The sequence below is a fragment of the Oryza sativa genome, chromosome 3, assembly GCF_034140825.1.
Source record: "Oryza sativa Japonica Group chromosome 3, ASM3414082v1".
In the NCBI taxonomy this organism is placed as follows: domain Eukaryota; kingdom Viridiplantae; phylum Streptophyta; class Magnoliopsida; order Poales; family Poaceae; genus Oryza; species Oryza sativa.
The window spans coordinates 5,371,721-5,386,556 of record NC_089037.1 but is presented as its reverse complement, the minus strand read 5'-3'; the positions used below and the strand labels follow the sequence as shown (position 1 = coordinate 5,386,556).

General features: G+C 47.6%; 3 protein-coding genes across 3 annotated transcripts; 2 read left to right on the top strand and 1 right to left on the bottom strand.

Moving 5' to 3' along the window:
- Positions 1 to 3,469: 3,469 nt before the first annotated feature.
- On the top strand, positions 3,470 to 8,258 carry LOC9269764 (endo-1,4-beta-xylanase 5-like). The gene is made up of 5 exons (XM_015772619.3): positions 3,470 to 3,697; positions 3,812 to 3,873; positions 6,260 to 6,482; positions 6,579 to 6,745; positions 6,844 to 8,258. The coding sequence occupies exons 1-5, from the start codon at positions 3,637 to 3,639 to the stop codon at positions 8,068 to 8,070; spliced, it is 1,740 nt and encodes a 579-aa protein (XP_015628105.1). The 5' UTR covers positions 3,470 to 3,636; the 3' UTR covers positions 8,071 to 8,258.
- Positions 8,259 to 8,729: 471 nt separating this feature from the next.
- On the top strand, positions 8,730 to 11,691 carry LOC4331977 (endo-1,4-beta-xylanase 4). The gene is made up of 6 exons (XM_015776672.3): positions 8,730 to 8,873; positions 9,178 to 9,230; positions 9,358 to 9,532; positions 9,614 to 9,780; positions 10,022 to 10,117; positions 10,242 to 11,691. Exons 1-6 carry the CDS (start codon positions 8,768 to 8,770, stop codon positions 11,367 to 11,369), a joined length of 1,725 nt encoding a protein of 574 aa, XP_015632158.3. The 5' UTR covers positions 8,730 to 8,767; the 3' UTR covers positions 11,370 to 11,691.
- Positions 11,692 to 11,798: 107 nt separating this feature from the next.
- On the bottom strand, positions 11,799 to 14,746 carry LOC4331976 (elongator complex protein 5). The gene is made up of 9 exons (XM_015776674.3): positions 14,541 to 14,746; positions 14,351 to 14,443; positions 13,874 to 14,049; positions 13,755 to 13,801; positions 13,076 to 13,145; positions 12,691 to 12,917; positions 12,514 to 12,603; positions 12,332 to 12,407; positions 11,799 to 12,198 (listed from the first exon to the last, which is right to left on the bottom strand). The coding sequence occupies exons 1-9, from the start codon at positions 14,708 to 14,710 to the stop codon at positions 11,993 to 11,995; spliced, it is 1,155 nt and encodes a 384-aa protein (XP_015632160.1). The 5' UTR covers positions 14,711 to 14,746; the 3' UTR covers positions 11,799 to 11,992.
- Positions 14,747 to 14,836: the final 90 nt, after the last annotated feature.

Below are 14,836 nucleotides of genomic sequence, written 5' to 3'. Positions count from 1 at the left end.
ATTTTGAGATGAAGGGAGTAATACGAAGATTCGTAGTACTAGAATATTTCATATCCGGTATTAGATTAGTTTTTTATGGGGCGAAGGAAGTACATCCGGCCAGGTTCATCTTTTCGATTTAGCACCAGGTCCGAATTCCCAACCCATGTTGGTATAATTTTTTCACCAAATTTTGATCAGGTTTTGGTCGAATTTGCTGTTTCAAATTTGAATTTTCGAATACTATTTACAGTTTTACTCGGGATCTGCTTTCATCACACATCTAAACTTTGAAATCTTGCGGTTTTCGATCGTTTTTTTTTTCACGGCCTGACGGTCGAACCCAAGCTTGTCGAATTCTTCGACTTACATCTCGAGTCGGTCGGACTCAACTAGACTTCGACTCGAGCACTACTACGCGTAGAAACTTTCTGTAAACTGCTTCCCTCCGTTCAACGCGACAACGCCTGTACCGAACTTAACGGCAGGTCTGGGCTGCAGACGAGGAACGAATCCATGGCCACGAATCCCAGCAGCAGTCTGGTAGCCACAGAAGCCAACCAATAGCTCACCGCCATGTGTAGTCTCCCTTACGTGCGCGGCGTTTGCAACCAATCAACCATTTTCAGCGACTCACGCGTGCATTCGTCCAAGATTTCGCAACGGCACGGGCGCACCCGCTCGCTCGCTCGCTCGCCCGCACGAACACGACACGGAAAAAAGAAAAAAAAACAGAGAGAGAGAGAGAGAGAGAGAGAGAGAGAGAGAGAGAGAGAAACTAATCCGGTCGCGAAAAGCCTCCACGGCACAAACGGCGAGGAAATCCTCTTCTTTTCTTTTTCTTCTTCGCGTGTTTCGTGGAGCAGACCTGCATGTGAAGTGTGAACCGCGCGTACGGGTTGCGAGCTGAGGGATTTGCATATTGGCAAGGAGATGAGATGAGAGGCGTAGGAGTGAAGTGAAGCAGAGGAGATTATTGGGCGATCGATGCGGCGGCGTGCGCTGCTGGATCGGTGGGATGCCGGGGACGGGGAGGGGGACGTCGCTGTTGCGTTGACAAAAGCGCAGGTATCCACGCGCGCGTCATGGCACGATCCGCAGGATGATTTTGGTGATCTCTCTCTCTCTCTCTCTCTTCAGGCGCGGTTTCGTACGGTGATATGGACGTCGGAGATCGAACACCCCACACATTACCCTCGGTCATTAACGTGGCCATTGTACTCTGTTCTGATGTTGCCCCTGTTCGCCCCAACTGAACTAGTGTCAAACACTAGTAGCTATACAAAGGTGAAAATTTCTCAAAATTTCGCACCGTTTCAAAAGAGTGGCACTGAAGCTATCATGTGTGTCCATACGGCCACTGCTCATCATTTATTTAGTATAGCAAAGGCAGTTTGTTCACGGGACGCAAAAAAGGCTTAATCAACCGGATCAACTCGGTGATTGGAGCTAAGCCGAACTAATCTCGGAACGCAAATGGTTGTTTATCAACCAGATCGGCTACTGTGTGGCAACTGGCACCGTGGCACGTAGCCGAGGCCTGGGCCAGCCGTACGTCGTTGCAGCTGCCCCCACGGAACACCAACGTACGCGCGCGAGAGCCAGCAGCCGCGCGTCATCGCGCAACGCCCCTCGTGGCCTCGTCCTCGTCTCGTGGCATCGCGTGCCACACGACGGGAGCTTTGCATGATGAGCGCTTGCGCACATCGGCAACCGGCCCGGCCGTTTGTTAACCACCGGGGCGCCCTCTTTAGCCTCGAGTTGTGGGAGAAGTCCATTTACAGCACACCCCATGCCGTCGGATCTCACCTGTGACAAGGCTCCGTTCGAGATGGAGGGATGGGCTGAGGCTTATCGCTTACACGCAAAACAATATGAGTCATTAGAGCATAACTAATTGAATAGTAATTATTACAAATTTAGAAAACTAACTTTGATGTATGAAGTTTTCACAAAAGACGTTAAAAAGACGTTAAGCTCATGTTTGGTTGGAGGGATGGGATCAATCAGGTTGGAGCGAATATATTCCTCGGGATGTTTAGTTAAGGACACATGAAATGAAATGGCCCATAAAATAAATATTCTCTTTAGATTCGGGTCAGCTTCATACCTCAAAATTAATATACCAATCCAACCCACTTTCTCTCATGGACATATGAGCCACACCCTCTCATTTATCAAAAAATACAACCATTTCATCCCTTATGCCAATCATATATATAGACCATCTTATAAAAAACAAGATAAACATAACCTATCGTACCTTATTTTCAAATCAAACTTAGCAGTTTGGAAAACTTACCGACAATAAACAAGGAAGTAACTCTTTAAAACATCCAATAGCACATTAGGTTTTTTATGTGCTTGTACGTTTACGATGTGTTTTTTTCTTCTTCTTCTGATGTGTTTTTCCTTTTGCAATTGATTTTTCCGATTAAAATTACCCCTCTTTCAAACAAATTAATTAGGGAGTATATTTATTACACCACATTTCTAAGAAATAGTTAAACCATTCTTATATTGTAAAATACTTACATTTATATTATAATTATATTGTAAATGATATTTACATTGTAACTTTTCTAATAAATTATGTATACATAAAGGTTAGGATTAAAAGTACTCCATCTATTTGAAAATACAACTTTAGCATTTAAAATTTATTCTAAAATATTATAACTTTTTTATCTATATTATATTCTCAATCAATCACAATTTTGTCCAATTTAATTTCTCCACCTACATTTTATTTTCAATCAATCACAACCTTTTCCTATTTAACTCCACATATTTCCTTAATACACGTGTCTAACTCAAGTTTTTTACATTTTAAGATGGATGTATTAGTTTATTATATGCTTGGAAGAGCATATACGAGAGATACCAGAAGCATACATATAGAATGGAGAACAATCAAATATGAAGAAAAAAAGTGACCGAAATTGAATGAAAATTGTGCCGTCATATTTTTAGCAAACCGTTTAATTAACACTCCCATGTTCTTCGTCCCTAGTATACCGAACGTTGAACCGAACACTACTAGCTTTGCACCAAGTCGACCGCATGGATGGCCGCGGTCGAGATAAGTGGAGCTAGACAGAGACAGTAGACACACAGCGCGCGTCCGTTGAACTCGGTCGAGCCGTGGATGGTCAAAAAGGCGAGCGAACCGCAGAAGCGAGTCAGAGTGAGTTCGTTAGTGCGCAGCCACTGGCATATGGCTCGCCCGCTCTCGCAGCCGCAGCGAAACTGCCGCGCCCGCCCGCCCGCCGTCGCAACCCCATATGCACGTACGGCACGGCATTGCAGCCGCGCTCGCGTCAGCGATCGATCGATCCCATCGTGGGTGAGGCCATCGAGTCGTTTTCCGTTCCAACATCAACCAACAAGCAACGCGAGACGCGACGCGGGCGGGAGCATGTAGCCACAGGCAAACACCGGTAGTTCTCTCTGCCTCGCCTATAAATGTGGGAGCCCACGCAGACGCCGTGGCATGCACAGACGACGGTGCAGTTGGCGCGCCTGCCTAGCTTAGCTTACAACATCTCTCGCGCGCTCGCTGCACCTCTCTCTCTTTCCCTCTCGCTTGTGCGAAACATCGTGGGTTTTTTTCTTGCCGGAGGAGGGGCAGGGGAGGGAGCCGGGCGGGATTCAGCCATGAGGAGGAGGGCAAGCGCTGTGTTCTTGTTGGCGTGGCTCGTCGCCGGCGTGGTGAAGGGTACGTAGCAGATTCATGGTCATGGAGCTCGATCTCTCCTTCTTTGCATGTTCTTGCAATCTTGTTCTTAGGATAGTTAAGTTAAAGAAGCTCGCGTTTCTTTCATTTCACCAGCTGCTGAGGCGGCTTCTGGCATGGCGCGACCGCTTGCTTACGACTACTCGTCAAGCTCTGAGGTATGCAGCCTCTCTCTCTCGTTCTCTCTCACCATTATCATCGTCAAATCCATGCTTCATGGTACCAATGTGAGCATGGTCGTTCTTTGCGTCGCACTCTCCCACAGCTCATGCGTCATGCAGAACCTCTGTTGGTCACATAGTTATTGGACCCCACTGGAACATGGTACCACCAGCTGCTGTTGACTGCTGCTTGCACACAACCTCGATCTGCTCAGACCAGTGCAACAAATTAATACTATGATTAAGATTGCTTAGTTGCTTCCCTAGTTGGCTGAGCCAGCAGAGATCAGATTGCACTAATTCGATCGACCTGCCTTTTGATCATGCAAGCGTAGTATGTGCAGCTAACACCGGCCGTCGTTAGTTGGGCGAGCCGATTTGTTACTGACAGGTGACACAAGTGTGGGCGCGCTATGCGGGCCATGCATACATATGCCGGAATATTTTTTTCCTTCTTGTTGTTGCAGTTGCCTTTGTGTGATCTTTGCCGGCCTCACCCCACTCACCAGTCACCATCGAGACCTTCTGCATGTTGGGTTTGCGTAGGCAGGGCCTCCCTGACATGTTTAGTGCTAATGTGAACGAAGCTACAATTAGGAGCAAGAATATGACTGAAGTTTAATTAACCATTGATCATCTGGTAGATGGTGGAAACAGACCAAACAAGCATGAGGGAGATGAAATCTTGCATGTTTCAGCTGCAAGATACCTCACTTAACAAAAGAAAAAAAAAATCTGTGAGGAGCACACCAAGAACCGAAAGCCTCTTCAAAAGCCTCCCAAAACCGAGCCAGTTGCCACAGAAAAAAACCAAAAGTTAGTTCCTCGTACACCGAACTTGGAGAACCTCACCACACACGTCCATCTATCGGTCTGGCTCGATCGTTTCAACCCTTCACCATCCAATCCAAACTTCCAAATCGGTCTTCTTTACCACTTCAATTCGAGCCTAACAAAACTCCCGTCTTTGAACTGTACATGCTGCAGTTAGCCTAACTGAGAACCCATCGTGCAACGCACCCGACCCAATCACGCACCTATCTGTGCTTGTTGTGAACACGATCTTTTTTATTGGAAAGAATCGTTATGAGCACCAGGAGCAGCTTGATCATGGAGCCGGTCAAAGCGTGCCGGAGTTTGCAGGGGTAGCTTTTTTCCGGCGAACGGCGAGCAGGAGGGCGTGTGTACCCCATTGTCCGCCACACGCTGTATTGGGCAAATCATGCGCTGATGCTAACTTTTCTCCTGGTACTTGATTAGTTGGTTGGTGAAGATGTTGTCTGTGTTGTCCTCTGTTCTGACTGTCTCATCACCCTGCACAGTGAAACTGCCCGGCCAGGATAGGAAAGTCAAATGCTTCCAAACAAGTAGCTTTGTACTGTTCCCGAGTAATTAGCTTTAACCATTGTCTTTTCTGAACTTTTTTCTTTGGGTAGTCTTATGTTAGCTGCAGGGTTAGACATATAGGTGCCGTCACTTGGGACTTTTGAAGGCAGGTCAAAGAATTTTGTTGTGATAGGTTCAGCTTGTGGTCAGAATTAGTTACCGCACCCAAGTGGAAGACCAAATATGTGTAGGTTTTGGCTTTGGCCTGGGTGATACCGTACCAAACAAAATCTGGCATGTCCATACCGTTCTCATGCTAGTTTGGTCGACGGTTACTGCTACTAATATCTTGATAGGTACAGTTCTGAAGTCTGAACCGTACATAACCTTTTGGTAGTATTACCTTTTACTGTGATCTTGACAGGATCCTTTGGTAGTTTTGACGGTTATTACCACGCTGTAAAGTGTAAACCACCACTGCTTCTGTAACATTTCTCTGAAGTTTTTACATTTTCTTGTGCAAATGATTTATGAACAGTGTATTTCGTTAATCTTGATTACTGTACAAATTTCCTTTATCACAGTGAACGGGAGTGGATTCTAATCCCTCGAGGGGATATCCCCTCATATACCTTTTTCTTTCAAATTCGATGCAAATAATTGTGAAAAATTCTGAAAAAAAATTAACAATATAGAGTATAATGATACCTACTAGTCCACCAAAATTCATGTTCAAATTCGATCTACACATCGAGAAACAAAAAAGACAAATTTAGATATAAACAGTACGCTACTATTCATACGCTGAATTTGTCTTTTTTATATCTCGACGTGTGAGTTGAGTTTGGACTTAAGATTTTGTAGAGTTGCATATATGCGTTGTATGAATGTTGTCAAATTTTTTCAGAATTTTTCATAACCGTTTAGATGGTTTTTAAGCAAACGAGGGAACATCCCCTCGAGAGATTAGAATAGTTTCCCCACAGTGAACAACTATTACTATTTTGTTACCTTCGGTAAAATTTGTTTAGCTGAACAATGAAGCTATGGACTGCAGTGCTTGCCTGAGCCGATGGACGCTCACTACGGTGGCGGCATCATCCGCAACGGCGACTTCAGCGCCGGACTCCAGGGCTGGTCGGCCTTCGGGTACGGCAGCCTCGCCGTGGGCTCGTCGCCGGCGGGGAACAGGTACGCCGTGGCAACGAACCGGACGCGGCCGTACCAGAGCGTCAGCCAGAAGGTGCTCCTCCAGGACGACACGCACTACACCCTCTCAGGTCCGTCCGGCGACAAGAACCACCGCCGTCTTGTTCTTCCTTCGCCGTGTTGTTTCCGGTAGCTCATGGAAGCTTTGTGCTCGGTCTCGTGTGCAGCTTGGTTGCAGGTTAGTGACGGGATCGCCGACGTGAGAGCCGTTGTGAAGACGGCCGGCGGCGACTTCATCCACTCCGGCGGCGTCGAGGCGAGGTCCGGGTGCTGGTCCATTCTCAAGGGCGGGCTCACCGCCGCCGCCGCCGGGCAGGCTGAACTCTACTTCGAGGTAAACGAATCGATCGATCTCATCGCCATAGCAATCAAGAATTCAAGATTACTCTGTTTCTGACGAGACGGGGATGCAATGGTGTGATGCCATGGCAGAGCAACGCGACGGTGGACATATGGGTGGACAACGTGTCGCTGCAGCCGTTCTCGAGGGAGGAGTGGAGCGCGCACCACGGGGCGGCCATCAAGAAGGCGAGGAAGAAGACGGTGCGGCTCCAGGCGAGGGACGCCGCAGGCAACCCGGTCGCCGGCGCGCGGATGCACATCGAGCACGTCCGCAACGGCTTCCCTCTGGGGTCGGCGATGAGCAAGGAGATCCTGACCAACCCGGGGTACCAGCGGTGGTTCACGTCGCGGTTCACGGTGACCACGTTCGAGAACGAGATGAAGTGGTACAGCACGGAGGCGATCCCGGGGCGGGAGGACTACTCGGTGCCCGACGCGATGCTCCGGTTCGCCAAGAGCCACGGCATCGCGGTGCGCGGGCACAACATCTTCTGGGACGACCCGAGCACGCAGATGGGGTGGGTGAAGGCGCTCTCCGGCGAGCAGCTCCGCCGCGCCACGGAGAAGCGGATCAAGTCGGTGATGTCGCGGTACTCCGGGCAGGTGATCGCGTGGGACGTGGTGAACGAGAACCTCCACTTCGACTTCTTCGAGGGCCGGTTCGGGTGGGAGGCGTCGGCGGCGTTCTACCGCAAGGCGCACCAGATGGACGGCGGCGCGCTCATGTCCATGAACGAGTTCAACACGCTGGAGCAGCCGGGCGACCTGACGGTGCTCCCCGGCAAGTACCTCCGCAAGCTGTGGCAGATCAAGGCGTTCCCGGGGAACGGCAACGCCGCCCGGATGGGCATCGGCCTCGAGGGCCACTTCAGCGCGCAACCCAACATCCCTTACATCCGCGCCGCGCTCGACACCATGGCGCAGGCCAACGCGCCCATCTGGCTCACCGAGATCGACGTCGCGCCGGGGCCCGACCAGGCGCGCCACCTCGAGCAGATCCTCCGGGAGGTGTACGCCCACCCGGCGGTGCACGGCATCATCCTCTGGACGGCGTGGCACCCGCAGGGATGCTACGTCATGTGCCTCACCGACAACAACTTCAAGAACCTCCCCGCCGGCGACGTCGTCGACAAGCTCATCTGGGAGTGGAAGACGCGCTCCCACGTCGGCGTCGCCGACGCCGACGGCTACTACGAGACCGAGCTGTTCCACGGGGACTACAAGGTCACCGTCACCCACCCGGCGGCGAACTCCACCGTGGCGCAGAGCCTCAGCGTCGACAGGGAGTCCGACAACGAGTTCACCATACACGTCTAGCTAGCTATTAGCTCAATTTATTAGCTCAATGTATACGTATCCATGTGCATGATTGTTGTGTGTGATTTCATATGCGCCCATGGATTGATTTATCATTCCTGGAGAGGCGATTGATTGGATGTTCATATTAAAAGGAAGAAGAAATTCCATTTGTTCTTCTTTATATACATACTTCTCTTGATTGAGACTAGTCTACCCTGCATGTTCTTGTTTCCCATCATCGTATAGAAAGACGACGAGAAATGCTAAATGGATTTTAGGCTCATCCTAAAACTTAAGAGAGTCCATTTTTGCCGCACCATCGTTTTCCAATCGGCTTATCAGCCAAAATTTAAATTTCGAAACTAGAGTTAATTTGAGTTTTTATTATCATAGTTTATTTTCTAACATTAGCTTTTAAAGAGCTAAGGATACTTGATATAAGAGTCCTTACCTATAATTTTTTTTTTGTTGCTAAAGCCAACGATTAAACTGTTAAACTCTAGTGGTTTCTATGGAGTATCAAGTACAAAGCAGAACCACTAGTTGGAGTGCAGCTAAAGCTAGGGAAATCAATGGTGATCCTCTAAACTGAATGTATTTTTAAGGCACTAAACATTGTGGATTAATTACCTCCCTACATGTGAAACTGTCTTCCTCCTATTTATAGACTGTTAAATCTCCGATGTTCTCTCATCCCATAGCTATATAAGCAGAAATGTCAACATTATGTCACGGATTAATCGTAGTCAGTGATAGAGAAATATATATGAAGGTTTTCACAGGGAAGTTGGTCTTTTTCTTGGCCATTATCCTCTTCGAAGGTTAGGGGTCTTTCAATTAGATCGCTTCAATTTGCATTTTCCTTTCAATTGCAAACAATGTGATGTGCTACTGTTTAAATTACTGTTTTATTGAAATCCATCAGTTGTCGTAATCACACAGACTTGGCACTTGGCCATGTGACTAGAAACATGTTTCAGACTTCCAGCCGTTTCAGTTTCAGAGAACTTCAGTTAGCATTTAATTTTTTTTGCCGTTGTCAAATCCGTATACGCCTGCGTATATATATATATGATCAAGATCAAGATGCTAATGCCTAATCGCCTCTCTTGTCAACGAATGCAGGATGCTTGGTCAGATCTCAAAGTGTTCCATATGACTACTCAGCAAACATTGAGGCAAGTGACACATACATTCTTCGTCCTCTTTTTGCCGGGTTACATTCTTCGTCCTCACTTATGTACACTATGATATGCAATGAGAAAGGACGAGATCGATTCTTGAAGTGCAAATATTTGCGTGCAGTGCGTGAAGGAGCCGGAGAAGCCTCTGTACGGCGGCGGTATCCTGAAGGAGACCGAGGCTAAGGGGTATGCCAGCGGCAAGAAGCTTCTGTCGGAGAATAGCAAGAGCGCCGCTCCGGTGAAGGGCTCCGCCCTCAAGGTCGACCTCAAGAAGGACCACCACTACGCCTTGTCCGGTAACGGCCGCCGGCTAGCCGACTCCTAGACCGATGATCTCTTTCGCTCTGATCTTGATCGTCGTGCGCATGCATACGCAGTGTGGCTGCAGCTCTCCAAGGGGGAAGGCGACATCAGGGCCGTGCTGGTGACCCCCGACGGCAAGTTCAACACCGCCGGCATGATCGCGGCCAAGTGCGGCTGCTGGACCATGCTCAAGGGCGGCGCCACCTCCTACGACGACGGCAAGGGCGACATCTTCTTCGAGGTCATCAGCCACGCGACGAGAGTAGATCATACTCCCTCCGTTCTAAAATATAAGAGGTTTTTGTTGGATGTGACACATTCTATACTGTAAATCTGATGAGAGAGCTTATTCAGATTTATAGTATTAAGATATATCACATCTGCCGAAAATCAATTATATTTTGGGACGAAGGGAGCAGCTAGCTGTTTAAGTCGGATAGAGGAATGAACGGGAATGAACAGCGTATTTTGTGTGCATGCAGACCAACGTGACGGCGGAGGTGATGGCGGAAGGGATGGCGCTGCAGCCCTTCAGCTTCGACGAATGGAAGGGCCATCGCGCGGAGTCCGTCAAGAAGGTGCATATATATGCACCATGAACTCGATTGCATCATGTCGTTGCTGCTGATGCTGAAGAATTAATCAGAGAGCTGGAGAAGAGTAACATTGACTGATGGTGGAATTAATTGGCAATTGACACAGGAGAGGATGAAGAAGGTGAAGATCACGGTGGTGGGCCCCGACGGCAAGCCGGTGCCGGAAGCGGACGTGAGCCTGGAGCGGGTGGGGAAGGGGTTCCCGCTGGGGAACGCGATGACCAAGGAGATCCTGGACATGCCGGAGTACGAGAAGTGGTTCGCGGCGCGGTTCCGGTACGCGACCCTGGAGAACGAGATGAAGTGGTACAGCACGGAGTTCCACCAGAACGAGGAGGACTACAAGGTTTCGGACAAGATGGTGGAGCTCGCGGAGAAGCACAACATCACGCTGCGCGGCCACAACGTGTTCTGGGACGACCAGGACAAGCAGATGGACTGGGTGGAGAAGCTGGGCGTGCCGGAGCTCAAGGAGGCCATGGCGAAGCGGCTCAAGGACATCGTCACCCGCTACGCCGGCAAGGTGATCCACTGGGACGTCGTCAACGAGAACCTCCACTTCAACTTCTTCGAGGGCAAGCTCGGCAAGGACGCGTCGGCGGAGATCTTCAGGGACGTGGCCAAGCTCGACAGCAAGCCCATCCTCTTCATGAACGAGTTCAACACCATCGAGGAGCCCAACGACGCGGCGCCGCTGCCGACCAAGTACGTGGCCAAGCTCAAGCAGATCCGCGAGTTCCCGGGCAACGCCGACCTCAAGTACGGCATCGGCCTCGAGAGCCACTTCGCCGCGCCGAACATCCCCTACATGCGTGGCTCCATCGACACGCTGGCGCAGGCCAAGGTGCCCATCTGGCTCACCGAGGTGGACGTCAAGCCCTGCAAGAACCAGGTGGAGTACCTGGATGAGGTGATGCGCGAAGGGTTCGCGCACCCGGCCGTCAAGGGCATCGTGCTCTGGGGGGCGTGGCACGCCAAGGGATGCTACGTCATGTGCTTCACAGACAACAGCTTCAAGAACCTCCCCGTCGGCGACGCCATCGACAAGCTCCTCAAGGAGTGGACGGCCGGCCACACCGGCAAGACCGACTCCAAGGGCGTCCTCGAGGTGGAGATCTTCCACGGCGAGTACAATGCCACCGTCAAGCACAAGGAGTTCAAGGAGAACTGCATGACCCTCGACCTCGACTCCAAGGCAGAGGCCAAAATCGAGCTCAGATCCGGTACGTACTAATTAATATGATATGATTTAGTTTGAATTGTAGGAGCGCCCTAGACTTTGCTGCCCACTGGATCAGCAGTCGTTTCCTTGGTCACAATGTTGCTATTTTTTCTAGTTCTAGGCTAATTGCATTGTCACTTCATTTCCTTCCATTTTTTTTAGTGATTCTAGTAACTTTTTTATATATATACGTAGATCCAATGCTTACATTTCATTTGTAACTTGTAAGGACTCTGTGATGAGAGAATTTAATCAGCACGGTACATAGTTCTCATAAAAACTTTCCTTGTCTACCATCCTTTAATAAAGGGAAAAAAAAGGTCGCCTGCTTCCATTTTAGTTTCCCCAAGAAATTGTAGTTTGTTGCTGTTTTGCATATGTAAACACTTTTTAAACATTTTGGGGATAACTGAATGCATGCACTAACAGTACAAGGTAGTGTGTAGCACGGACGGACTATCATTCTATTATCTTGTCACAAAAACACTACCATCAGTGTAAAGAACAGAAAACAGAGGTGTAACAAATACTAATACTACTCATGATTATAAGTTCTGATCGGGGCTATCGGTTACCTCGCAAGTACGATCAAGGCATTCTGTATGCAGATAAGGTGCTCACACCATGGGTGGAACTCAAATATCCAAATCGTCATCTGGGTCTTCATCGGAGTCAGGTTGCTCATCATCAGAATCACGAAAGTAATGAATTTCACCCTTTGGAGCTGCAGATTTAGGAAATTTTACTTCATCCAGGAGAGCGGATGCAGTTAAATTGCTATCTTGTTGAGCCTCTGGGAGAGATCTCCGTCCGTCGTATATATGGATAGGCTCACCCTTTCCTGAGATTAGGGTGTTAAAAGAATTTAGTTGCAGATATATCATCCATGTAGCTCATGCAGTCAGAATGCAGCTGACAAGGAGACCTGAAACATAAGCTAACTTTTGGCAAATAACTTCCGGTAAGGTAAGTACCTTGATGTTCAAAAGGAAGAACAACATTTGCCTTGTCACTGCACTCCTTCTCTGACAGCTCAAGATTGAACTGAACCTGTTAAATCCACATGTTGCAATACAGTCAATGTTGAGAAGACTAGATTAGTTGGCAGTGAAGACAGAAGAGTATTTTAACTTGAGTAAGAAATGTATAGCCCAACCTTAGGCAACAGACTTTGGCTCACTTCTGTACTTACAGAAGGAGCAGAAACAAATCTAACATCATTTCCCTCAACATGTAACTCCTCGTACTGAAAATGTAGGAATAATATTTATCAGTGTACACTCTTCATGACGTGAAATTCAGAATGATTTGAACATTGAAGTCAAAACCTTACAAGGTGCTTGACCCGTCCATTCCGCCGTTTTAGGCGTAAATAAAACTTTGCTTTAGAATAATTTTCCTCCAGGAAAGAAATATTCCCTGGAATTTCTTCCTCATAAACAGAATCAACCACAGCTGGCTCTAATGAAGCAACCATGGTAGAGAGACATTCAAAGGCTCGGGAAAATTTGGGTTCATGGAGATCAGAATGTATTAGCCAAAATATTGATGATATTTGATCTGCAATATGAGAACACAAATTTATACTTCAAGGATCAAGTGAATAACAACACATCATTGTTACGTACAAGCAAAACATCATTAATACAAATGATTGGCATTGAGTTCCAACTTCCAACTGCCATGAATACGCAAATAGAAGGAAAGAAAGTAAATACCATGGCTCCGAAGATTACTGAGGAAGCTTGAAATTGATGACACTGAAGCACGCCTTAACATAGAACTAATCTGAAATATCATACACGATCTTGCTGTTAACATTAACAAAAGCTAAAACAGTATCACGAAAGTGAAAGTAACTTCAGAATTAAAGTAAAGATGATTTTGTTTCAAAGAGTAATCAATGTCAACTTATCATATGGTAAGACACAAATGGTGGAAAGCTTGTGACTTGTGTGTGAAATATTGGTGTTATACAGATGGGGAGAAAAGTGAGATCATGCTTTGGCTTTCAGATACCATCCAAACGTACTGAAATGACAGCTTGCTGAACAATAGCTACAATACAATACAGAAAACACTAAACTTGGTTTCTGGAAAAGTGCAAGCTTAACTTTATTTCCAGATCTAAGCAAGACAGTCCAACAAACAATTTTTTTTGTTGTTGAGATGGAACATTTCTAATCCAGTAGCTCAAGATTCAATAAACTCACCAGCCACAGCAACCAAATTAGAACAGCTTGACAACAATTGATACAGCATTATAAGAGGAACATGTCTAGAAAAACATGAAGCAAGCTTTGGCATAATTGCAACATATGGGGTAAAATTTTATTGATGGGAGATCCAAACTCCAAGTAAACTATAAGATAGAGACGTCTCCGAGAAGGTACTTACTGAGTCAACAGCAATTGAAAAATAGATTTTGCCTTCTCCTGCAAACCCTGGTATTCATAGCAACAGCATAAGCTTTAAGATCACAAAGAGAGACAAGTAGCTAGTCAAAAAGCTTCTACCTCTTCCAAGATCAATAGTGGAGCACATCAATTTATCAAGATCCTTCACATTTCTGAAAATTGTAACATTCTCTTTGTTCGCTGAGCAGAGATCTGCACCACTTTCTTGTTGCTGCTGACTTCTAATCTTCTGATTCCATCCAATTGGGTCTGAATAGCAATCCAATATCCGTACACTGTTGGAACAATGTAAAAAGATTCTAAAACTTACTGAGCACTCAGTATTTATGTAGGTTCTACCATCAATAAGCTATGTTGACAATATGAGTGAATACTGTTGACTCAAGCATTTCCCTATAGGTGGCTGTGAGTGTGAGGTGCCAACTTAGCCTATTTAAATTTTAGATTTGCCAAAGAGGTCGCACTAGCATAATAAATTTCTTCAGATACGCAAAGCTCTGGTTTTGCAGTTAAGATCATAATTGTTAAGTGGCAGTTGTGTTCAAATTGTAAGCTCTGAAATGTTAAGACCATTACCATCGATTCAAAGCATTTGGATCAAGGCCGCGGCGCCGCATGAAGTCGAGATACACCTCCGGGCTCCGATCGAACGCCACGATCACCAGTCCCCTGCGCCACAACAAGTCGCAACGGAGCCAACTCACGTCATCGCCCATACCACCCCGAGCTAAAGCAGCAAACCATCGAAGAAGCCCAACAATAATACCTCGCCTGCGCCTTCCCCGCGGCGGCGTTGGAGGCCACGGCGGCCGCGAGGTGGAGCATGGCGCCGGCGGCGAGCGGGCCGCACTGGATATTACTCGCCACGGCAAGTGCCGGAGCGTGCTCCCCGTCGAGGCGCCCGTCCCGGAGGCACCTCACGGCCGCCTCCGCCATCTGCACAACCTCGCCGCCGCCGCCGGCTTAAACCCTAGCGAGAAGCGAAGGGGGAGTTTATTTTTTAATCTTTGATAGAAAACCCCTCCTAATATCTTGCAAATTTTAGACCATTGAATTGGTTTG